Source organism: Ambystoma mexicanum, chromosome 5q, assembly GCF_040938575.1.
Source record: "Ambystoma mexicanum isolate Mex_15411 chromosome 5q, UKY_AmexF1_1, whole genome shotgun sequence".
Taxonomy (NCBI): domain Eukaryota; kingdom Metazoa; phylum Chordata; class Amphibia; order Caudata; family Ambystomatidae; genus Ambystoma; species Ambystoma mexicanum.
Genome location: NC_090933.1, coordinates 1,178,804,074 through 1,178,831,300, shown reverse-complemented (window position 1 = coordinate 1,178,831,300; position 27,227 = coordinate 1,178,804,074). Strand labels below are relative to the sequence as shown.

The window sequence follows — 27,227 nt, the reverse complement described above, 5'->3', positions numbered from 1 at the left end:
CTTTTGCCATCCGGTGAGGCAAAAAACCTTGGTGTCATCTTCGATTCCACTTTCCCCTTCTCTCTTCACATCACGGAACTTGCCAAGAAGGCCCACTAACAGCTGAACCTTATCAGAGGTATTCTTCCTTTTCTTTCTTTCCTGCAGAAGCTCACTGTCTCCAGAGCCCTGTTTCTCTTCAGGCTGGACTACTGCAACAGCCTATTTCTCAATCTGACTTCCTCTACTCTCTGCCCTCTGCAACCAATCAGAACAGGACTGCAAGACGTATCCTTGGCCTCAAGCCCAGGGACTGTATCTCTCCAGCCCTGAAATCTCTCCACTTGCTCCCGATGGCTGCAAGGATCAAGTTCAAGAACCTCTTCATCACCCACAAGGCTTTCTGGGGCCTGCACTGCATCCAATTCTCTCTGCAAAAATACCTTCCTTCTTGAGCCGTTCACTCAGCAACCTCAAAATCTCTGAGGGTCAGACGCTTCTACAGGCAGAGAGTGGAGGTTAGATCTCTCTCTTCTGCAGGTGCCTCCTTCTGGGTTGGCCTCCCTGCCCCTCTAAAACTTGAGCTGGATGACCTGACGTTCTGGAATCTGCTCAAGACCTTCCCTTTCTCTCTCTCTCTTTCCCCTGCTGACCTACCTTCCTGTTGAGCTGACTGGTTGCTTGGCTACCCCCAGAGTCTCATTGGGTACCATGCTCCTCCATGATCAGTCTCCTGTGCACTTCCGTGGGGCCTACTGCACACTTAGTGGCTGTAACTGTAACCTCTACAGCCCCCTGCCTCCTTGCACTTACCCAGAGCCGCTCTGCCTGGCTGTACTCAGTCTTCCCTCTCCCTGGCAGTTTTGTGCAGTCGCACTTGCATGATCTGAATGACACAAGGCCAAGTAAGATTGTTTGTCTTGTCCTCCATCTGTCTCCCCCCTTTGTCTTGTTGCACCTTGAAATACTTGTGAATATGCACGTTATAAATGACATATCATATCATATAATGTCATACCTTTTTAGTGTTGTGTCAATGAAAATTAAAATCAGGTGCTCATTTTGCTTTACAGCCTTTCTCAATGGACGTGTGTGCCATTGTAGGGCAGACCAACAGCAACCAGTTAAGTAAAAGACAATCCTCTAAGGAAAACTGCTCGGTGTACCTCTTGCAAGGATAACAAGGTTTTGTTTCTCATAGAAACCTAACAATTCAGTAGAGGCATTCAATTCAGACTGCCATGGAGCGCACTGGTTAGTTCAAAGCAGGGAAGTATATTTTAAATGATGCCAGCAGTATATCGTATTATTCTCCCAGCTCATTGGTTGTCCTCTATGTACAGATCACCCGCTCCATATTGGATATTGAGCAATCGGTTACCATTTCTCTGTGCCAATCCCCTCTCACATGTTCTTTGGCCATGTCACTCTAGGTACCAGTGATATGATTGTATCCTTAATTGAAAAAACCTCTCTCCCCACGGACAATTCAAGTGATGTGCACCTGGTATTTGGACAAGAGCTAAGTGGATACTCTTGAAGTCAAATTGGCCCTCTGAAATGGAAAGGCGCTTGTTTGGATCCTAAACATGCAGGCACCCCCAACACACCTCAGCGGCACTGACCTAGATGTGCTATCCTCACCTTGTTCACCGGCCAGTACAAATCACAAGACATCCAGCTCTGTTTCCCCCCACCCCCTTGGCAGCCGCCCCCTTCCTGGAGCTTCATCTGGGCTCTACCATGACCAGACTAATCAGTTACCCTATGAGGGATTTAAGAGTTCTAATGGTGAGCATCTGCTAGTTCAAATTGAGTGACCAGTATTATGAGGGCACTAGGGCCCTAAATTTAAACTGAGCTGTTTTGGCAGCTGGGGACCTCTGCTATGAATCCCAGGAGATCTTCCTTCAGAGACAGGCGCAGCCCTCCGGCATTTGGCTTTTCACATTTGTTTCTAGTTGCATAGGCCTGCAGCGTGAGACAATGGGATAGTTGTATCTATTCAGTGATAAGGCCTTTCGTCTACCACCTGAGCTGGGAACGAGGACGGGAATGTGTATTGGTGCTGAAAAGCCAGGATATGCTATTACTGGTACTGGGGCTTGGCCTTTTTAGGTCTCAATATTAAAATGTTTTTAGTTCAGTGCTTCGTGTCACATGGCTAAGCTGGCTCTCCCATCCTCCATTACTATGAGCTATTATTCTCTCACCCCTATATGGCACTCCCCTCTTCCCTACATCCCACTTCTATGTTACTTTATACCCCTACTATATTTTCCTCAACCTCAATAATTTTGGGGGCCGGGGACTTGTCTATGCATCGCGACACCATATGGAAGAAACACAGCCTTGTATTAATTGGAAGTGAATTATTAGGCATATATACCAATACCCTGCAAGATATGGAAATAATTACATGAATGTAATTGAAGTTATCAACAATCTTGTATTAGTGTTTCCCAATTCCGCCCTTTCCCAGTGAGTATCTGACAATCCAACCTCATGGCGAGTGGTGATTTCCAGAGCAGGGCTAAACCATCCATACTTCAAAGGACGTTAGGTAGTGACAGGATGTGCAGGCTTATGGAAGACAGTAGCACACAAGAGAAGAATCCTCCATCTTGGAGTATTATTTGCAAACTTCCCAACTACCCAATTGTTCGTCTTGGTGTCAGCTTCCAAATGAAATGCTTAGATTTCAAATTGATGTGTATCAGTATTTGACGAAAGAGGTTTCACATCTGAAGTGCATGTTAATTTATACTTAAAAGTGACTATGGTTGGCTTCTATCAGAAGAGCTTAATAGTGCACCAATCTCTTGGTAGGTTCTCACATTATAAGGAATGAGTCCTAGTTGGGGCTTTTTACAAACCCAAAGACTCTTTCATCAAACTACATCTTGGGGATACAGAGATCGACTGCAAGCAAAAAACATTTTTGACTGCAACAAAAGAAACTGGTGTGCAAGGACACCCACTTTGAATGTTCTTGTACAAAATCAGAATTTAATTTGTCAACCTTAAGCACCTTCTAAAGAGAAAAACACCCCAATTATTCACGTCAAGCTGTTTATATGTCCAAAGGAATTACCCCCAATGTTGTCTGTCACTCATTATTCTAATACTCTACATCTTGAGGTAATTGGATATTAGCTGCATGGGACCCACAACCGAGCTACCAACTCTTCCCACACCTGATGGCCGTCTGTGCCCAGAGAGCCAGCCAAGCTGTCCTCCGTCAAAATAGTCCCTGTACAATATGTCTTTTCAATCCACTCACCATGTCAAGATGTCTGGAATGAATCCTCAACACATGCTGCAAGAAAAAAGCACCAAGATGACAGGTTACATTTTTGAAGGAGTCTATGAAGTTTTTGTACTTAGCAAGATGTGTACCAGAAGGTAGGGTAGATGTCTAATCTCCTTTGACTCTATTTGGGTAATGCGGAAGAGGGTAGGTAACACTCTTACAAGATGCAGTCAAACCTCTGAATAGCAATGTAATGGTACATACCAAATAAAAGAATGCCCCAGTTAATGTATTGTTATTCCCTTTCCTTTTATGCTGTGCTGTGTAACTTGTCATTATGGAAATCACCCTTGTATAAGAGGGTGGGGAGACGTGGGTGGGCAGTAATGGCCTGTCAGTGCTTGGCCATGTTCTCCTGCGACAAGTGGGTGATAGCCATTCACAGCCTGGTGTTCATCCAGGGTGCGAATGATGTAATTTTAGTTTTTTGACAGAAGATGGGCTGCACTCAATTTGCGTGAGCCCAAACTCTCATTAATAATTAAACAAGATGGCTACCACCATAGGAAAACGGACTTGTGCACCAGATAAAGAGGAAGGCTGGGACGATGCCAGTGAAGGCTAAAGTTTGCATGATCAAAAGTGAATTCAAGGGACTATTGTAAAGGCTCACTCCCCATCATACTGATGCAGAATAATAACATGCAACACACCCCAGTGGGGAATTAGACTAAGAGAACAGGTTGCAAGATTTTGTAAGTTTATATAAAGTTGGCATCCAGAGAACTCTGCTGCCTCGCGAGCGCTCTGGCAAACATTGCAATTACAAAGAATTATAAAGGAAAACAGGGTCATAAGTGACGCAACTAACATAGGGTACTACAACAGTGCAGGATTGGCTGGAGGATGGAGGCACATATATCGTTGTAGGCACTGCTTCTCCCGGATAGTCTGCCCAGTTGGTGGGAGGGTGAGCGTCATGAGGTCCAGCTGCATGTGTCCAGGAGGGTGAGGGTTAGGTCACAATGAGATAGAGTTGGCACTAACTAAGCTGGCATGAGAAACTACCAATTGATATATAATAAATAACAATCATTAGTATACCTTTGAATAAATCTTGAAAACCTATACATTTCATGCATGCGATTACACCATCTTTCATTGGGACTTTTATGGGGTACAAGGTGCAGAGGGCTTGTCCTCTGTGATAACCTGAGCGACTGGGTGGTTCTTAGTACATCAAGGCAAGCTGGGAGTGTAATGACATATGTCAGTTTTAGGGCACAAAATACTATGACAGAGGTCTGGGTTTATTGGGGGCACTGTGGGGTCGGCTGCAAAGCAGGGTCACACTTCTGATACATCAAGAGAATACCTTAAGAGGGGACAGGGTTACATTAGCAGTAATTTACAACAGCGAGGGGAAGGGAGCAGGGGCAGGTTTGTGGAGATAATGAGCTACAAGGCATGGTTCGAGCCAGTTCAAACACAGGACGGTGATCACAGAAGAAGGGTGATATGGTACATTCTGTTATTTGTTTCAATTTTCCCCGGGGCATCCGTTAGCAAGGGATTTGTGAAGCTCTCAGACAGTGGAGAAAAGGTGGGGGCTGTGAGCACGCTGTGCACGGTGCTGCAAAGGGGAGACAAGCCTTTTTGTACTATAAAAGTGAGGTCTAGTCCAAAGATGGAGTTGAGGGCACACAAAATGGAAGCCAAGTGTATCCCGCAATAGTCCCAGTTATGCTAATGTTAGCATAAGGGCAATGGGGCGTCCCCACTATTGCACAAGCAAGTGGTCCATAATGTGCAGAATGTGCGAGGGGGGCCCAAACGACCCCTCACTCCAAACACTATCGAAAGAAGGAATTATTGAAGTGGGGGAAGCAGCTGAGTGGATAAGCCCAGTTGTGGCAATATGGAAGAGTAATGGAGCAATTAGACTGTTTATTGACTTGAGGGCACTGACTAGATTTCAGCTAGCAAAGATTAATTATTTGATTGCTGGAGTGTTCGGGGCAAAGTTGTCCTCTTCGAGGATCTGAATACTTTATAACTCCTTTTGGTTTATATAGGTGACAGTGGATGCCTTTCTGACTCATATCTGCTTCATGTGTATTCCATAGGTTAAATAATAAGTAAATCATTTATATGGAGGGTGTGAGATCTTAACAGGATGACATTTTGGTGTAGGGGAAGGATGAAGTGAAGCATGACATGAGATTGAAGAGCAGGTTGAAAAACTTGTGTGAAGCTTTTTTAACAATTTCAATAGAGAAATGTGAATTTAGGAAGAGCATAGTTGAATATTTAGGACATGAACTGTCAGAGCAAGGCATCATGCCAAAGTTGGATGCCCTTGAAGTGATAGCTAACATGAAGCTTCCCAAGAATATAAGTGAGTTTGCCTCATTTGTGTGTCTGATTGCCGGATGTTTGGAAGGAATGAGGCAGACAAGACTAAGAGATTGAGGGGTTCCACAAGAAAGAATGCAAGGTTTACTTAGGATGAAGAGTGTGATGAGGAATTCAGGAAAGCAGAATGTGCTGAATTCTCCTGTTCTACAAGGATACATAGAAGATTGTAAGGTGTATGTTTACAGGGACACTAGTGAATATGGCTTTGGGTGTTTTCATGCAAACAGATGGAATAGAAATGCATGTGGTTGCATTTGTGTCTCGCTCTTTGAGGGAGGTGAAGGAAAGGTACTCAGTGGTTGATAGTTAAGCATTGGCAAGTATATGGGGAGTGGACAAGTTCAAATGAAATGTTATCTGTGGGGTAGGTCATTTCCAATAGTAACTGAGCATATGCATTTGGCATCCATTTTCAACAAAAGAGGTTTGGATTGAATATCGAGCAGAATTGTTTGATGGATCTCGGAATGCAGGGTTTAGATTTTGAAATGGTATATGTCTAAGAGGAAAGGAATGGAGCAGCTGACACTTTATTCAGGAATGCTTTGGAAAATAGGAAACAATGTGAGGGAGAGCACGTGATTGAGGCATCTACCAGAGGAGGTGAGGTTTATCCAAATGCCAAAGCAATAAACGAGATGGAGTGAAATTCCAAACTGTGAGAGGGATGAGCCCTACAATAAGGTGATGGAGTTTATGTGTGGGGTTCAGCCTCATGAGGGGGTCATTGGGAGTGGTAAGGTATTCAGTAGAATAGAAAATGATTTTGGTATTGAGGGATACTTGCTGGTCAGGGGACACTGTGTGGTAGTGCCAGCAGGCATGAGGGTCCATGTGATGGAGTTTGCAAATGAGGGGTATCTGGGTGTATATAAAACCAAATGTTTAATAAGGTGAGATTATTTGTGGCCAGGGAAGGACAAGGACATTGAGGACATGTGATTAAGGTATGTGATGGATGCCAAAATAGTGATAAGGTGTTAAGTCATGAAGGTGGTTTCAGTTGCAGATAATGTCTGGGATGTTGTGGTGGTTGATATATAAGGAATTGTGAATTTGAGAGGAACACAACGAGGTTATGTGGTGGTGTTGGTAGATGTTTTAACAAAGTAGCATGAGGTGTTTGCAGTGAAGTACATTAGTGAACAGAAAGTGATACAATTGCTGGAATAGATTTATGTTTTCTCAGACAATGGTCTGCACTTTGTAGCAAAATAACTGGAAGAGTCTTTAGAGTGTAATGGATTATAGCAGTTACAACAGCATTGTAATATCCCCCAGGGAAATGCAATAGTTGACTGATTCAATAGAACGTTAATGGATGTCATAGTAATTGCAATTTATATGGGAGGTGATTGGGTGCATGCAGTGTTGGAGAGGGTTCCAATACAAGGTGGCACCACATAACACATCCAAACTATCTCCATTGGAGAGTTTGAGGAGATGCAAGCTTAACATGAGTTTGTGTCCCGGGTGGCTGAACAGAGCAGGTGTAGTGGAAGTAGGCGAGGATGAAGTGAGGAGGAGGATTGTGAGGTGAGAGAGAGGCTAGGAAGTGTTATGATACGTTGGATTGTGTACAAGAGTGGTTGATGACATGAGGGTCAGTGGTAACAGTGAGAGCGGGTAGGCTTGTGCGAAAGGGCTTGTTCAAATTTTCCAGAGTATATGTTGTCAAGGATGACTTGGGTAATTTAATGAGGTTAGGGAAGGTCGGAGTCTGGAACAAAGAAAGGGTGGCAGTGGTACCCATGAACAAAGGAAGGGGGTTTACAGTGGTAAGGACGTACGTTAAGAGTTGAGGTGTCAAAGGAAAGGAGATGTGTTAAATATCAGTTTTAACATGTATGTTGGATGAGTGAGTAACATATAAACAATTATTGTGGCGTTTGTAACGTTCAGGTTTGACAAGCAGAACACACACATATATCTATATAGTTATTGTGAGATAAGCAGCTAAATAATGATTCCATGCATTGATGGTGTAACATGCTCTTCTGAGAATGTGGAATGCTGGAGTGGAATGTGTAGGTATGAATAGAGGAACACAGGGGGGGAGGGGTGAATTGAGGAAGAGGGACCAGAGGCTGGGGCTGCTGTGATGTAATGACTGAATTAAAGACTATTATGATGACACACCGTCTTCTGTCACGTTAATGCATATGTTTGCAAAAAGCAACCCAATTATCCAAAACAAATGCTACAGACAAGAGAGAGAGAACAAAAAAGTTATGCTGGGAAAGGGAATATTCCATCGGCATGGCAACTGGCAAGGCCTGTGGCATGCAACAACCAAATAACGGATTCTCTTTGGTGGTCCGATATGAGCATTTGCAAAATGCTTTTAACAATTGGGAGTTTTGTAAATGTGAACCCTAGGCTTCCATGTGCTTCTGTGAAGTGATATGACCTGCTTTCTTCTCCATGCATTGCATCTCTACAAGCAGCATGCATCTTAACCCTTGAGTCAACAACACGCCACACTTGCTCAGTCACCCTCTAAGCCTGCCTACAGATCATGAAGCTGGGAAGGCACAGGGATGCCTCCACTGGGGGAGCACAATTGAGCTTATATGCTGCTGCCAGACCCCCTCTGACCTTCCCCCAGAGTGGGGTCTGTGTTTACTTCGGACACTGCAAAGGTGGCATCATCCCTTGACATTACTATCTACAATCACGTAAGCCAGTCTGACTAGCCCCATCCGACGTTGACTGTGAAAACTGCTAATAAATACTGCTAATATATAATGTATTGTGAAACATGTCCTTCTGCAAATGCCAGGCTGGACTTGCCAGTAGATACTTCAGCAGACTGAGGTTTCTAGCAAGTGGACACAGTTGTACTGTTGTCTCGGAGACCCTCAGGCCCCCTGAAGGGGCCAGTCTGCACCCTTGCAATATTTCCACTCGAAAGAGAATGTTTTTGCCAATAAGTGATTTATGAGGCAACTAACTGAAAACATGCAGTGTTCTCTCCTCCCAGGTAGAGATGATGAATATAAATATCCTCATAAAACCAAAACTGTGGACCAACTTGACTGTCTAAAGACACCACAAATGAAACCATGAAAATATGAACATGCATTATGAATTCTGCCTATCCACCCCCACCACCCGTAACCCATTTCTGCCCCAATGGATTATACGCCATGCATCATTACTTGTCCACCATTGTTTTGTCCATGCCTGCTTACACATAATACACCATGTCTGCCTGACTAATACCCTGCACCTGCCTATCCATATTCCCAGCCTACTCATGAATGCCTGCTTACCCAAAGTGCCCCACACATGGTGTTCTACCCACACTACCCTCTGCCTAGAAATGAACCCACTATGTCACATTACTTTCTAAGCAATCTTCATGATGCCTGACTATCTTCCACCCTACACCTCCCTATGCTACTGTATGTCTGCATACCTACCCTGCCTACCTATCTGCCCCTCTGCACTGTCCCCCACACTGTTCAATATCTATATACAACCTCTTATCGCTCTGAGCCGCTCCCACGGCTTTAGATGCTACTCGTACGCTGACCATACTCAGATCTTGGTTCGGCGTGATTTACTTCATCCTGCCAATGCCACTCAGCTGCAAGAATGCCTCTCTGCCGTGGGATGCTGGATGAGCGAGAACTCATTAAAACTTAACGGAGATAAGACCAAGGTTATGGTTGCAGGTACTGACACTGTGCCTTCTCTTTGGACTCGTCTTTCTGGCCATCTGCGTTGGGTACTTTTCCTGTGGAGGTTCCGACTGTCAAAAATGTGGTTGGTAACCTGTCAGCCTCCCTCGCTATGGCCTCTCAGATTGGGTCGGTTTGCCAGGCTGCCCTTTTGCAATTGAAAATACTCAGGAAAGTTTTGCCCTATATTCCCCCTCATTTCTGTGCACCAATAGTCTCTGCCCTGGTTATTAGCAGGTGTGTCCTTCAGATCACTTTATTTAGTGCATAGGGCCTTCTATGCTCCGGGCCCGGAATATTTGCAGCTGAAATTCCGCCCTTGTGTCCCTACCCGTGAACTGCGCTCTGCGGACCAATTTCTATTGGCTGATCCAAGAGTTTATCGTGCAAGAATGGGAGGCCGCTCTTTTTCGGTCAGAGCTGCCATGTTGTGGAATGCTCTCCCAATTGCCTGTCCGATTCATACACACTTTAGGAAAGCTCTGAAAATGATATTCTTCTAGTCTCTCACATAGTGCTATCTTTGTTTCAATCATAGCGCCACGGTGCCTCTTTTGGTGTTCATTGTGCTGTACTTCGGTATGAAAACTGTTAACATAACATAACATGACATACCATACACCATGCCAACGGCCCCCCACCGGGCTGCATACCTAGCCACATCAAGGTTGCCTGTTCTCCTTAACAACTGCCTACAAATGTAATAAAAACTGCAAAAAGACAAGTATTGTCTTTGCCAATTTCTATATCGTGTACCATGGCCATGCATGCTCAATTGTCAGGCAGTGCAAGCGTGTGTTTTGCTTTGCTTTCTTGTTTCTAATGAATGATACCATGTTGTATTTCTAAGTGGAGTGTTGGTATTGTGGGTGATTGTGCTGGGTTGTGTTACCTGGCCTCGAGTCCACAGCTAGCTATGCTCTTGAAGTGGACACTCTTCTTGCATTGTCTAGATGCACGTCTTTTGCATTTTCATTCCTTATTTAAGAACATACCAGCACTGTTTTACATACAACCATACATGTGTAAACGTTCCATACCGCCAGCTATCAAAAGAATTGCGCTGGATAAGAAATACATTTAGGTACTCAGTAACAGTACAGGTCTGATCACTAACATATGACTGTTTACAGAGTGAAGGAATGTCGGATGGCGATTTCACAGTGTGTCTCTGTCGCTGATTCTCTTCACAGAATGACACGTTTGCAGATTTCGATGCAATGACTGACCGGCTCATTGATGAAATAATACAACACATTCAGCTGTACAACCTCTCAATAGCCAAAATAAGGTAAGGTGGTAAAAAGGCACATTTTGGTATATTTGATACGTTTTAATTAAACTTAAAATGCTCACATTTGGAAAAATCAGAACACTCTAGTCATATTATGGGATGTGTGCAATGCATGATGATGGAGTTTGGAAAGAAGAAGTTATTGTAGCTATAACAAAAGTGCTTACATCTAGAATGAAGAGGTCAGATAGCATCCACCTTTCATGTGTTATTTATTGTAGTGTTTTCGAGTTTGCACTAATGCATAGATTGCATTGCTCTACATGCATAAAGAGGTCTGGGATACCCAGGTCAATGAGCCGAACATGGCCCATTGACCCGTCCTTAGGTGGATGGTCCCTTGGAGGGGCTCAACCATGAGCTCACTATGATTTCCCCAGAGGCGACATTTCCAAACACATATCAGTCTTTGTCCCAGGTAGTCCAGTACCGAAATGGTAGGCTCTAAATACATATGTCTGTCCCCGTCCCTCGTCTCCAGTGTACGCCATGCTGATGACAAATGAAGTTAAAAGTGCACTGCTCTGTTAAGCTAAACTTTGAACAATCCTATATTTAAAAAAAAACTTATCAGCTGGACTCTATGATACAAGTTCAAATGTTTTCAGCTAGAAATAGCTGCCTAGCTTAAATGCACAATAAATGTGTAAGGGATGTGTACAAATGTGCATATGGAAATTAAAATATATCAATGACTGAGTCGATTAGATCATTGCATTGATTCGTGCCAATTTACATAATTGGTCGTATCTGACAATCTTCATGCATTTGTTTAGAAGTTGAAGAAAACCATAGGCTTTGTATATTGTAAGAGGTGCATATGTCTTAGAATTCTCGATGAGTCTCCTGTTTTGGGAGTGTTAAAAATGCAGTCTCAGCTGGATCAGGAGTGTTGTCAACAATTGCACATAATGCCGAAGGAGCCGGCGCCAATTCCCATCTGGAAGTAACTGAAGGTTTCTCATCCTGAGTCGTTATGGTGATGCCGGCACCAGGGGTTTCCACTTGTGTCTCAACCTTAAGAATCAAAACCTTGAGGAGATCATGTATTGGCTATCATTAGTTTGCACAACAATGAAAACAGTTCTGAGGGTTCTGCCTCTACTACATACTGGAGATGTAATCAGATGCTGGACCTACAGGATCCATAGCAATATATTTAGTCAAATAATAATAATAATAATATAACTTCTTTCTTACTAAATGCCACTGATGTGACCTCGGATTCCTCGGCCTTCTGTTTTGTCTTGATATGTTCATAGTTTCCTTGTTGTTGTGTTCTCTGTTTTGTTTAGCTAGCGCCCTTAAGTCTCCGGGTCTGGGGCTGTGGTGCGCTGTGCAAGTCAAATAATAATAATGATAATTTCATCCTTTTTGCCAGCACATATAGAGCAGATTAGCCATTCTAGGGCAGAAGTTCCAGCATGTCACCCACACTGTTCTATCCAAAAGAGGAAACGTATAAAGATGTTAGCATCTGCACTGGTTTGCTTCTTCTAGTGGGTGTGCACACATTAAACACTGCTTGATGAATGTCAGATGTCAGTGTCAGATGTAGGCTCCAATTGTCAAAATGTTTCAGATAAATACCAACAGAGTTTGTGCCCAAGTCAACAACGGGATCTTCATGATCAACACAAAGAAATCCCAAATGTGCCCATTTGATGACAATAACAGCATGTGTGGGTCTGGCCTAATCCCCCCACCCTCAAATGTTGTGATAAAGCTGAGAGACAAGTTACTTCACCTTCTGTCCATACCACATCTCAGAGTGCATAGGAACATGGAAGAAATAGTGTTCTTGGTGGACTGGGGCTTGTACCACACCATTGCACTGGAAGCCAAATAACATTGACTACAACACATTTGGGGCCTTATTATGAGTCCAGCGGTAGCCGTGCCAGTAAAAACGGAGTCATTTTTTTCTGGCGCCTGGCAATTGGGGACTTACTGTGGCATTATGGCCCAGCGGTCCTGGTAATTGCCAGGCACCAGAAAATATTACTCCCCATTCCCTTTCGAGTGCCATTGGATTCAATGGGGAGGTTAGGTGCACCGGAATCCATTCATGACTGGTGCCGGTGCATCCGTCAAGGTCTGCAAGTGGGTGCTTTTCCACCCGCCTGTTCAGAGCAGGGGGGCTGAAAGGTTCCTGCTCGCAGAACTCATACTTTGCCGATCCGGAAACAACGATACCGGCAAGCTTACTGGCACAGTTGTTTCCGCACCGGCAACCTTGTAATGAGGCCATGAAAGTCCAGTAGAATCTTTAATGGTGGGTTGCTTGCAAGGATTGGAAATATGACTGTGCAAGACCCCAGAAAGCTCAGCGATCCTGATTATGGATGTAAGTCAGGCGGGAATGGGTGCTAATTTGGAGTGTGTGTGAACTCAGTGACAATGATTAGAACTGGAGAGCGGGGTTTCTTCCAACTGGAGGGAGTTGGCTGTGGTGCTTATGGTACTCCTGGTGTTTTCGTCTCAGGTAAAAGGAAAGTCAGTAGTGATTCATACCAACACAATGTATACACATGCATTCACAAATTAGCAGTAAAGGAAAAGTGGAGATACCTTGAAGCTTTGGAAGAACGAGTCTTTAGTTGGTGAAAGAAAATATGCTATCTATCACTGTAATTAATCTCCAAGGAACATTTAATTTGATAGCAGACAGATGTGGTTGTTCCTTTTCCAGGACCAGCAGCTGTGAGTGAAATTCTTTTTTGCTTCAATGCAGGTAGGTTTGTATTGCTTAGATGGACATGTTTGCTAGCCTGGACAATGTGCGGATATTGCGTTTATACAGTAAGACATCAGACTGAAGGGCAAAGGTCTGGCCTTTTTCTGACCATTCCCCTGATATTTAGGTCTCCGATAAATGTCAGGAAGGATGAGGTGGAATTGGTTGTTATGGTTCCATACTGGCCCATCATGGTGCCCTGTCCAAGTTGAGCTATGATTGACTTTAACTCTCTCACTAGACTTAGAAACTCTGCAACTCCTGTTTTTTTATTTTTTATTTATTTGTTATACTTAAATGTGGCAGGGAACATCTTTTAGGCACCACATGAGACTTGTAGAAGATATTTGAGTCACTTGATCGGCTGTGGCTCCATTCTGGTATCAGCTGGGACATAGGGGTGGCAGTGTCAGAACAAGCAAGATGGCCTTGTGGTACAATATATCTACATAAGGCAACGGGGTAACAGGGTCTTAGCTCTCTGGTCTAGATTATCTTTCCCGTGGGTCTTCCCAACCCTTCAGCCTTCAGAACAGAATGAGAGCTGCATAGGATAGCACCAAGTTGCAAGAGAAAGGATGTGTGTGTGTGGGTGCAATAGAGAAATGGAGAGAGAGAGAGTGACAGAGAGAAAGAGAGAGGAAAGAGAGAGGCCGAGAGAAGGCAGGTCAGCGAAGGATGGAGAGGGTCAGGGCAAGAGAGAGAGAGAGAGAGAATGTTCAAGCAAGGATGTGGGTCAGAAAACAGAAGGAACCAAAAAACAGTGTAATGTAAAGATGTACAGATGAATTCCTGGGATGTTTCAACATCACTGTAAGGGGCGGAGGATTTCAGAGGCATGGCCATCACCGCTCCCATGCACCTAAGATACTCCTCAATGATGAGGCTGAAACAGATTACTACATTTCTCAGGAATAGTTCAGGTCCTTTACAGAAATTGCATGGCTTAGCAGATCGGGATGTACCAATACTTTTCTACTTAATTGTTTTAAATTGGCACCCTTATAGTGTGCTGCAGCCAATAAGATTTCTCCGAACACCTGATCTTGGCTTTTTGGGCTCATTGGGAATGGGGACACATTTTTTCTGGTGCCCAGTAATGGCCAAAAAGAAGGCCGTAATGACCCAGTAATTGCCCATTTCTGGGCGCTGGAAAAAATGCAACTCCGGAGGCAGCCTTGCCTGTTTTTCAGACACAGCTACCTCCAGGGTTGTAATGAGGCCGAGTGTATTGGAAAGTGTTATATTAACCAGCATTATACAAACGCCCCTAAATCTAATACGTGTAAGGTTTTGTGATGGGCTTCAGAGATGGCTTAATTTTAAGTGTTGGGGTTCTAAGTCAGGTGGGATGGGCCTCAAAATGGGAATGGGGCAATGGACAGGAATCAGCCTACAGGCAGTTGATCGATTCTATAATGTGGGTGGGTCTCAAGCCATGGAATTAGGAGGTACATCAGGGAGGATAGATATGCTCTCTACAGCAAGCGTGTGCTTTGGGAAAAGGAATACGGCTGGGATAAGGGATTAATTTTGGACAGGGAAGTACATCATGTCACTGAGCGATGAACCATGAGACAGAATGGGCCCTGGTTGAGCATCAGTTATGGTCCTTATGTGGTCAAACATGAAGTATTTTGAAATATTCCTTCTTTTCTTGCTCTGCCAAACTTCTCTGTCAGACAGCCTTTTTTAAATCCTCTCTCTGTGATCTGCCCACAAATGTAAGTTGGCCTGCATAAAGTGTAAGAAAATGCCTGCCTTTCACCGTGATGTCATGTGCCAAGCAAAACCACCTCCCTTTGTCAAACAAAACAACCTACTAGAAGGTTCCAGAGAGCACGTGTTCTGCCTGCAGCATTGGCTGTGATTTAGGCAGAAGCCAACAGATGCAAATGGAAACATTTCTACGCTGGTTCTTGCTCTGAAAGTCTTTTAAACAATAAGCTTGTTTTGAGCAAAATATATTACACATTCCTCAGCTTTTCCTTGCAAGAAAGCAGCTTTCATTCTGCATTTTTATTCTCTTTTAAAATGAGCCGGATTATACCATTATCCTACACCAATATTTTGCACCACAGGACTATGGACTGAACTGCCTTGAACATTAGTCAGGGCATAGGTTAGTAGTTTAGGGCTATTGGTATTGTAAGTAAACTATTAGTCTTATGCGTCATTGCAACACAGTCCATATTCCCATGGTGTGCTGACTGAAAATATCAGCTTTTATGTAATGGTGAATTCAAAACCCCCTTTTACCTTGTACGTTTCAATGCACACACACCAGATTCAGTCCAGAGTCTCACAACCGAGTCCCACTCTCTTTTTGGCAAATGGGATCATTTTTCAGTTTTTAGTAAAATTCAGAGCCTCCTTTCTTCCTACATTTCCCTATATACTGTGGCTGAGAGGGCCACTACGAATATTTGGGAACTCTGATGTCTGAAGCGCCCACTCCATTTAGGTATTGACAAATAACAATGTATTAATACATGTTGCACAGGCGCATGGAGAATGTTCTGCGGTTCTTTCCATTAATACTTGCTATGACACATCATTTAATATGTACTACATTATGTACTGATCTTTCGATGGGGCGCACAGAAAATAATCATGAATAAACAGTCTTCAGGTGAATCTTACCTTGAACTCCAGGCAATTCATTTCTAAAGCATTGGTTTTCGAGATCTGCGCATTCCTCAACTGAGTGGCTCAAATCCCATCTTGCACGCTCCCTTCTCATTGCCAGCTACTAGGTGGGGCTGCCAGCACGGTTACCTCCTCGGCTCATCACCGGTGAAATAACATTACTCTCATCAGTAGAATTGAAGGTTCCTTTATTAGAACTTCTTCCTTAAACCCACTGGTGTACCATTCAGCTTCCCCCTGTAATGATCCTCCTTCTTCATCCTTAATTACTTGGAACACCCAGGGTTTGGGACTCCATGTTCCAAGAGAATGTTACACACCAAAGGATGCTACAACATACCAACTCATTCATCCAAGACCGAATAGCCCAGGCACACAAGATACCACAAGTACCTGCATATTTCTTGGTATGAATTGCCTCTGTTGATATTGAGACTTGAATTTCTACTTGATTTTATGATTATTGTTTCTCTTGTACCTGTATGGGTTTTCAGGCCCTAAATATAAAGTTTTCTGAATGACTGACTGAGATACTGTAATATTCTAACAGCAGCACATGGTGTTCACGGTGCTGTTGAGCTTTACGCCTGTTAGTACTCTATGATACACTCACTTTTGGAAAATTGGGAGTATTGTATAACGCAGCCCTGCCCATTAGGATGTCAGGAACAGCAATGGGTGTGTTTTTCTGGCAAGGATGCCCATGTGTAACTATCACTGGATCCACAGTTGATCTGAAAAATTGCCATACCACCGCCCCCCACAACCCAAATGCATGCCAGCCCAAAAGTTTTGATGAATGCAACATGTAGACCTCTGCTAGCTGAGTTCTTCTACTGCAAAATTAATTTTAGCTGGATATGTTCTCTAATATGACTACCAGGTTAAATCTGGAATGTATAAATAAATAATTTCTTTTTTTTAGAATTTGCAGTTGAGGATTTTCACTAATTCAGAGTGAAATTAACATTTGGACAGAATATTCCTTTTCAGTCTAAAATTGCTGTGTTATCGCTACCAGTTGAGCAGCATCGCTATGTTATATCTTAAATGCTGTGCTGTGTGTTTTACCTATAGGCTATCATACAACTGTGGGTATACTACATCTGATGCATAACTGGAGCCATTGATGAGTATCTCCCTTTCTGGAGAGCATTGAAAACCCACTTGTTTTGATTCAGTTCTCTGCAGGTTATGATTATGAAGCATCTGTTACCTAGCTGCCGACTTTAGCGTCTAGATGCCCCTGGGCCTTTGTTTGTGCTTTATACATTTTTAAATAACAATAGTAATAATAATAATAATAATAATAATAATAATAATAATAATAATAATAATAATAATAATAATAATAACGGCACCAATGTGTAGAAATAGTTGTTCTTGTAATGGGGAGGAACATTAGGAGGTGATCAGTTGAAATATGTATCACTCACCAATATTTCTTGCAGTACCACCAAGATAGTTGGGCTTTTACTTGGCTAGTCCAAAAACAGAACTGTCCATGAACTCAGTGCACAGATATGTGGTATACCTTTGTTGAATTGTGCAGTAAGTAAAAACACATGGAAGTGGCAAATCAACTAAATGGAAATTAACATGCTGCACTTATGCATGTAGTAATTGTAACTGTTTTTACACAGCTTTATTGGCCATTCTCTCGGTACCATCATCATTAGATCAGTGCTGACTCGACCACGGTTTCGATACTATCTGAACAAACTGCACACCTTCCTTTCACTCTCTGGACCACACCTGGGAACACTGTATAACAACAGCACCCTTGTGAGTACTGGTAAGTGTAATTGCAAAGCAGCTATTAGTCCAAAGAATAAGTTATGTTCACAGTCAACAACTGTCAGATTTTCAGACGTCTTCTTGTACAAACGTTTGGTGGACATGAAACTTCAACATTGTTCACCCTCGTTCCAAGTTACTACATTGAATGGCAAGTGGTGGGTTGAAATGTCCATCATCTGTTCTTCTCTATTTGACTATGTATCAAAAGAGTCTTTTATAAAGTCCATCATGGGAATTGGGAATTTTGGGAAATTTCCATGATCAATAATTTCACAGGTTGAAGCAGGTTAATATGTATTGTACTTAAAAGAGATATTCAATTTCCGGTTGCAGCAGTAATGCTCATATGCAGACAGGGTCATTACATGTCTTAATAATATCAGGAACATCAGTTCCATAAGAAGACAATATGTATACGACTCAATAATAAATCAATAATTTCTTAGGAGAAAGCTGCCCGCCACTTATGAAAAGCAAATATTCCAATTGTAAGGTCATTTTCCTTGAATTTGCCTTCTATTTCTTAGCATTCCCAATATTCCTACACTGATTGGATTACATTCCAATATTTGAATAACATCTTTATGATATTTGTGCAACATGGCCAAGTTCAGTATACAAATGAAAATCTTTTAATGCAGGTTTGTGGCTAATGCAGAAATTCAAAAAGTCAGGCTCTCTTCTCCAATTGACTTTCCGGGACAATGCAGACCCTAGAAAATCTTTCCTGTACCAGCTCAGCCAGAAGCCAGGTGAGTGATGTGTGATGTATCTTGTAAACTGTGTTTGAAAGTTAGAGAAAAAACTGTGTTTTGTACACATTGCAAACATGTGCACATTTTAATATATAGCTGTATAATGCTGTAGAAAGCACATCTATGATGCATTTGGTGAAAAATTGCAAATAAATTACACATATGTCTTGTGAAAGATTATTGTATTTAGTCTGTCCAACATAATGAGATAACAACATTGGCTGCAAATCCAACGGTTTATGAATCAATGAAAAACGATTTGTTATAAATATGTTGGTTTCAATTCATGCCTGCTTCTTCGTGGTTCATAGAAAAGTGAGGCAAACAATTGAAATACACAAAGCATTTAAACCTGTAAAACAAAAAAGGAAGAAGAAAACAAGGAAAAGAGTTATTTCACTTTCAAGGAATCGAGATGTGGTAATCAGTTGCAATTGTCTAGGTACTTATCACAATGCTGGAGCCATAACCATAGCATTGGAGAAACCAGGCTCACATCCATGTTGGGTGATGACAAACAGAGGCATCTTTTGTTTATTGTCTTGAAAACCGGCGATTATATACAGAATAATCACATCTGTAGAATAAATTGACTGAAAATTCATGAATCATTGTTTGATTATTGAAATAATAAATATTCTCAAAATTCATAAGACAACAAAACACCACAATGATATTCCCATACACAAGGTGTAGCACAGAAAATGTTTTTATAATACAAAAAGATTATAATGCAAATAACATGACTCAATTCATCAGAAACTAGAGGATACTCAATTAAAATACAAAGTGTCATATCATCTCAAATAAATGCATCCAAAAATACAGAAGAATTCATCCAATACTCATCAAATCAACCATACACATACGTTCACATACATTCAAACCTGACTAAATGTGCAAAAAGTACTGGACAAAAGTTGCAAAGACCATCAACCAGCCCAACAATAATATATACAGTAACAAGCCATACAATTGTGAACACATTCATCTTGTTTGTTATGCCATCATCAATATTTGTGACTCCAACACCAAACACTTTTGGTGTATATGCTGAATAAGCATGTGTTCCTCAGGGTGAGAATTACTAAAAACAAAATCATATTGTGAATTGAGTTACATAAATACTTATTTAAATAGAATCGTGTTGCCTCCAAACATTATTTGAAGAGACATTCAATTTAAATACAAATGTTTTTGTCAATTTTTACAGGGCAATGATTAATTTGTCCTCTATAGCAGAACAGTGTGGACACTGTAATTAATGACCAATGTCAACTACAAATCATTAAAAAGTGCAACCCTTCAAACCCGTGTGCAAGCCAAAATGGGGATTATAACAGTGAAACAAACAAAGTTGATAAAAGGATCTGAAATAAATGAAATCTGTCATTTAAGCCGGGTATTTGAAACCTAAAAGCCAAATTGCATGATAAAATAACTGGAAGGATCATATAGGTAGTTGAGAACAGACCATGCTTTACCTAGATACTGCATAACTGAAAGGATCGATCCATAACGTATACCCTACATAAATGGTCTGGAGTGCACAGCACGCTGTTCAATACTTGCATTCTGGATTAAAGCATCGTATTAACATTAACCACTACAGAGCTCGCATAAATGTATCTATCAACAAATCTATGAACGAATTATGATTTTAAAACTCAGGCCTCAAATGACTAGTAAACACGGGCTTGAACATCCCTGTATTCAGCAGGGACGTCCCCTTAGCTATTTGAATGCGTACCATGCGTGAGGAGGTTGTGCCCACTGCCATAGTTAGTGGAGACAGTGGAAAGACTTCATGAAAAGAATTGATGTCAGACATATTAGAATGTTAAACACGCCTATTAACAGATGGAGGGACTGAACTAATGCAATTCAACCAGCCGAGAATGAATCTCATTCTTCCAAAGAATTCAAGCCACATTCAATGGAATGCAGATGAAAATTCCACACGTGATGTTTCTAGGCCAGTTTTTTAGCCTATTCATAGTTGGGAGAAGGCCATACTTTTTCAAGTACAAACCAGAATAAATCCTCCACACTATGTTCATAGTCAATTTAATGTGATAACTAGGGAGCATTGACAGTGTGTGTGAGAAATTTAGAGCAATGTTCGTTAATTCTAAGATTACTGCACAAATAGTTTTGTCTTCTGGCATGGGCATATGATAGCATAAATAAAAATAATTTCTGTCATGTAGTGAATGTTTGAAGTTGCCATGTCCTTCCTTCATGGGTGAAACAGGTTAAATGTTTTTAAAATGTGCATGCCATGTGTTAGAGAGAATTCTCATTTCAGTGCTAATTCCCCTCACCCTTAGAGACCCCCGGCTCTTTTGCTGGACTTTAAGACTTTTTAATTTCTATCCTGAAATGAGTGAGACCTTTTTCTTACTCCATCATGTATTTTGACCTGATTTGGATTCTGTATTTCCTTTGTTTTTGGTGTCTGACTAACTCTATCTACTTTTTGTATGGTGACACACAGCAACCTCATTTAAGTGTCACAGAGAAGTCCTTTGGATTTCTCATAAGTTTTAAATACCTTCTCTTGGGCGAACTACTGTTCCCAAGAGTAGTAAAGTGAAAGTGTTATTATTATTTATTTATTTGTCTAGTTCAATAAGAACTTTACAACATTTTTACACTTAATCACATATTGAGCTTTTCATAATGGCCTAGAATAGATAATGGGGCCGTTTCATGGAACAAACGTGCGCCGAAAATCCATGCGCAAGCAGGCGCAAGGTAGCGCAAGTGCGAGAAGCGCAGCGCACGCGCACGTGTGCGATGCAAGGAAGACGCTGCGTGTGTTTCCCGCTGTCCGTGCGCCCAATCCAGCCATGGCGCACGCAGGCATACACGGCGTGCGCTACGCGCACAGCAAAAGCGCACATAGTGCGGCGCACACAACCAAAGTGGGCGGAACAGTGGGCGTAACACGCGCAACAGGGAATAACGCGTGAAAAAGAAGGCGTAACTGGGGAAGTACTGCAGGGAACTACACGGAACGCCCACATGCACGCGAACAACCCGTATTCATCGATCCGAATACGGGAAACCCGCGCACGGAAAAAGACGCACACAGGCGTCAACGCGTCCGCCAAACGAAGGCAGGCGGAAGCGTCCCGCGCACAGTATAGAAGTGCGCACAAACAACAAACACGTATATAAAGCTACGATGAATGCCCCATTTGTCGCAGCACTGATCGTGGGACACCGCAGGAGGAGGAGAATAGCCAGGGCACGCATCTTCGCACCACGGACAAGCCTTTTTGGGATGCCTGACGACCAGGTCTATGGCAGGTATAGGTTTCCACCCCACATCATCCTAGACCTGGTCAGGGAGTGGGAAGATGACCTTGCATCCCCCACCCTTTGCTCCCAAGCATTGAGCCCCTTGGAGAAGCTGCTCAATGTCCTGCATTTTTTGGCCACTGGGTCATTTCAGCGGACTACTGCCATAGTGGGGGGGGTCTCACAGGCCACGCAGTCACGCTGCCTTCACCAGGTACTGGCAATCATGACAGCGCGCCCCTCAGTCCGCAGGCACATATACATGCCCAGAACACCCGCAGAAATGCAGGCCGTTGTCCTGGATTTTTTCAGGGTGGCACACTTCCCCAAATTGCTCGGTGCCATAGATTGCACCCATGTGGCCGTACGTCCACCTAGGGCCACTGAGCACATCTACCGAAACCGCAAGCACTGGCATTCCATCAATGTACAGGTGGTATGCGATGCAAAGGAAATCATCACCTCTGTCTATGCAAACTACCCTGGCTCCACCCATGACAGTTTCATATACAGAATGTCAGCCCTGAGCCGGGCCCTGGAAGCTGGGCATCATGGCGACACATGGCTCCTAGGTGAGTACAAATGCCCTTAAACATGCATGCATGTCACACACACACACACACACACACAAATAAACAAACCACAATAATCACAACCATTTACACCTCCCCAGGGGACAGTGCCTACCCTCTGAGCAACCACATGATGACGCCAATCCGGAACCCCACCACACCACCCCAGGTAAGATACAACGCCGCCCATATTGCAACCAGGGCAATAGTGGAGCGCACATTTGGAGTGCTCAAGTCACGTTTCCGCTCCCTTGACCGCTCTGGCGGGCAGCTACTCTATGCACCACCAGTAGTGTGCAGGATCATTGTGGCAGCATGTGTCCTGCACATCCCCAACCACAGGCACAGCCGCTGCCCATGGGAGGGGACAGGGCACGTGGCGAGGAAGCCCGGACCCAGCTTGTGGCCACATTTTTCACCTAAACTCTCACCCCTGCGGAGTGCACACAGGCCTGGCACATACCAGGTGACAATCGATGATGACAAAGAGACAGTCAACTGTCACAACCCTACCACCCTGAGATAGTTGCCATGGAAGTGCTACATTGTCTGCATCCCTAGCTACTTAAACACAAGCTCTCCTGTGTGACCAAAAGGCACACATATGACATGACATGATATGGCCTATACACAGGTATTTCAAGGTGCGATGAGGCAGGGAGGGGAGAACAAGGGAAGACAGACAAGGGTACTGCTAGGCCAGGTGTCATTTAGATTGTGCAAGTGCAGGGGTAGGGGGAAGGGAAAAGTGCAAGGGGAAGGGGAGGGTGGGAATGCAGTACAGGGGAAGTAGACCAAACAACAAATACATAGGCCAGCTGGTGGCAACTGCAACGGTAAGTGCAGACAAGTGCTGGGAAGGGGGGGCTGTAGGGATAGAGAGACAGTACCGCAGTGCAGGGGTTGCCAGGGAGGCAGTGCAAGTGGAGAGTGGCTGGGCCAGGGACCGAGGTCGGTGAGAGTGGCCCAGTTGCAGATCCAGTGCAGTTCCAGTGAAGAATTTTGCAAGGGAGAGGCAGAGAGAAAGCAGAAGCAAAGAGGAAGGTCTTGAGGTGCTTCCCGAACCGGAGATGGTTCCCCTCAAGTTCCAGTGAGGCAGGAAGGCTGTTCCAGAGGGAGGGCCCTGCCGCGGAGAGAGATCTATCCCCAGCTAGTTGCTCTGAGAAGCGGATTACCCTGACATGCAAGGTGTGCATCACACACACCTGCAAAACAGGCCATGGCCATCACTGTTATGTCACTCAAACCCTCCCAAACCACAACATGACATGGCAAGCAATACCCATACACCAACATAGTAACAATAAGGTACACATTGCCATGTCCAAAATGTACAATGGCATCAGACAATGATGCCTGACCTGGAATCAGATGAAATGACAGATCAACAACCTCCCACCCAAAATAAGTAATTTCCAAATGCATTACAAGAGTTGTAGACATAACATAACAATGAATGCCTGTCTACATGCACATTGTGCATTGCAAAATCAACACTGCAGCTTCTGTGTGCTGTGTCCTACCCCTGCAACACACTGCTCAGCGCACAGCTCAGTGAACAGTCATTGTGTGTGATGCACACCCTGAGCATCACATCTAAGCGACAGACCACATCAAAAAGCAAATTAGGCATGTACACGATCCATAATTGGTCACAGAACATGTGCTGCAGGGACACAGTGGGCACCAGAAGGCAAACAGTGTACACGTGGATATGCAAGGGTGGGAGTACATGTAGTGCATCAGAGTGCAAGTGTGTGGGTCAGCAAGGACATGCACTCAACATATGCATGTGCAATCAAGTGACCATCAGTGTTCTCTACACATCACATGTGAACATTCACCATGTGTACACCCCAGCATGTCTAACCATAACTATCCCCTCGCACCTGAAAGGTAAACACAACACATGAACAGGCATTGATCATCAGAACACAACATGTACATAGGATACCACCATTACAATGTCAGGGTTCCCATCACACTGCAGGGCAAGGCAACTATCAACAACAACCCCGCCCCTCCCTCACAAATGATCATAACCCACTGAACAACTGCAACTGGGTCATGGAGCCTTCAACCCTCAATTCCACCTGGCCACAGGATCCCCTTTACCCTTCATCACCATCTCCCACCTTGTGTGTAAAAAGGTGCCTGCACCCTCAGAATCCACACTCATTTCCAAAATCACAAAATCCAAGGCATAAAAACGAACCAGAACACCCTCCAGTAGATGACTTGACCTAGCAGTACCTCACAAAGGCCAAGTACTACCACAATGATGCAACAACCAAGGTAGCACAGTAAAACAATGTCACAACAGGATGTGAACCATGTGTGGTACATAACATAGGATGATGCACCATGAACGGATGTGTACTGTCACAGGTCCCGTGTACAGGCGCGGGAGTGTCACGAAACAACCACCCCCACTGTGTCCCGGGTGCCTGCAAGGTCAAACTCACACAGGCCCCTGAGACCCTGGTGGGGAAGGAGGTTCAGGGATATGCAGTCGGGACAGGTGTTGGCACACTGGATAACTGGAACGAGTGGCAGGAGAGGGGAGGAGGAATGACACATGAAAGTAGGGAAAGTAGGGAATGCACGAAAATGTACTACCTGCATGAACACATACACAATCCAAACAAACTTGGACATCATTGTCATGGCCTTCTGCAGTCCAGGCTTAGGAGTGGTACGAACCAACTCTAGGGTTTTGGCGCCTGCAAGTTCAGGGCTTACACAGGCATCCGCAACCCCAGCGGGGAAAGAGGGTTAGGGAACGTTGCTTGGATAGGTATGGGAAGCAGGAATACTGGGTAGAGGGTACAGGGTTCAAAATTGCATAGGATTCCGGGTAATTAGGGGGAAAAAAACATACCAAATTGAATCACACATACATCCATGCATTAGTGCACCCCCCAGCAAGCCTATGCATAGAAGTTTGAAAGAAAAACAACAAGACACTTAGCTCTGGTTTTGAGTGCTGGCCTCCTGCCTGTGCACTCTCAGGTCCGGTTACAGGAGCACTGCAATGCTGCGAAGAGAGCCACAGTCAACAACCTGTACGTGCCAATTACACAAAAACACACCACCAAACATGCCCCAGAGCAACAAACAGACAATCTGGTGTAGATGCTTCGTACCCATATATAACATTACCCCTGTGACGGGTCATACACAGTCAATGCAGTAAGTCAGCCGCCGGTGGGTGCGTGGCAAATGGAACACCAATGTGTCACAATTCACACAACATGCAATGTTCCCTGGGTAAGCAGACAGACCCATATAGCAAGCCATGACTTCAGAGCAAGTTGCGTACCACCATGACCGAAACAAAGTTGGCAGTGCATTCATCATAAAGTACATGGAAATGAAATGCACTGCACCCGAGTATGTCCCTTGCTGAATGTCCCTGTGAGCTGCCCCTTTCCATGTCTCGGAAGGCTACATGGTTGATAAAAGTGCCTCGATGGACCTTGGTGTACCGGAAGGTATGTGCCACTGCCCCTGCAGGTGTCCCAGACAACCTTACAATCAACAGCCATCAGTCCACCAACACATCTGAGCTGCATTGTGTGCTTCAACACCAATATTCGTCCAAGCTCACCCTCAGTGCTGTGACTAAGCCTGCATGTGCAACTCGCCTGGTGCAAGCTTTGCTGTGTTTTGGCCCCCCTGTGCTGCTCACCTTGCCTGGAGTTCCTTGGAACATGTCAGCAGTTATAGGATGTAGGTCTGCAATCCCTGTGCCTCTGCTTGTGCACACATGTGCATGTGGGCACCAACAAACGTCTCCAGAATTCCATCATCCAATGGGCCATGTCTGCTGGGAAAGGTGCTCTGGAGGCTCATCCCCCTGCAGAAAGGGCATGAAACACATGATTAATGCTTCAAAGTCATCTGTGTGTGTCTCTTCAGGCATCTCATTACTTGACCATGTCAGAGAGTCACATCATAAATCACACCATCAGTCCGTCTTTCACATCCAAAGTGTGGAACACTATCTACAGCATGAATTGCAACAAGCACGTGTACAGTAAAGATAAGAAACATACTACACAATGCATAGCAATTCATGTATACATTAATCATGAAACACCCCATCTAGCAAAAGCTGGACAGTGGACAATAACACCAAAATCATCCCAACTAGGGGTGTAAACACAAGTCACACAGCACCAGACATGCCCCAGATTTGACAGTCCAAAGCCCTTGTGTAAACGTTTGTGACACCGAACCATCCTTGCGAGCCCATGGATAAGGGAGGCAGGAGTGGCATATGTGAGTCAAGGACCCCAAGCAGCAAACACATACACAAGACCAGCCTGAAGGGCCCAGCTGGAACAGACAGTGGATGCCTTCAAAAGCCACAAAGCACCGCACCGTCACATGAAAGCACAATAGACAAGCAATTTTAAACTATATTAACTAATTACACTAACTATGGAAAACCTACATTACCTAATTAAACTAACTATCAAACAGAAACTTAACTAACTAAACTAAAAGAAAAATCAAAAATGGCCACATACGACCCGGGGCGGAGGGGAGGCACCCAGGAGGGGGGACGTACAGGGTGCTGCTCAACATCCACATGCGATGATGCTGAGCCAAAAAAAATCCTCCATGGGCTCAACGCCTGCACAGCACGACCTATGTGGGAGATAGATGGTTGTCCGAGTCTGGCTCATCCTGGAAAGGAGGACGTGGCACAGTAGCCTGGCCACGCCTAGCCGCAGCTTGCCCCTCGTCGGCAGCAGGTCTGCTGGGCGGGT

General features: G+C 44.0%; 1 protein-coding gene across 4 annotated transcripts in view; it reads left to right on the top strand.

Moving 5' to 3' along the window:
* The window catches only part of FAM135B (family with sequence similarity 135 member B), a 1,878,784-nt gene that overhangs the window by 1,786,157 nt on the left and 65,400 nt on the right, over positions 1-27,227 (top strand). For all 4 annotated transcript variants that reach the window (XM_069621672.1, XM_069621675.1, XM_069621673.1 and 1 more), the window contains 3 exons: positions 10,530-10,627; positions 17,660-17,811; positions 18,458-18,568. In XM_069621672.1, coding sequence (XP_069477773.1) covers positions 10,530-10,627; positions 17,660-17,811; positions 18,458-18,568 — 361 coding nt within the window. The remainder of the gene's footprint in view (positions 1-10,529; positions 10,628-17,659; positions 17,812-18,457; positions 18,569-27,227) is intronic.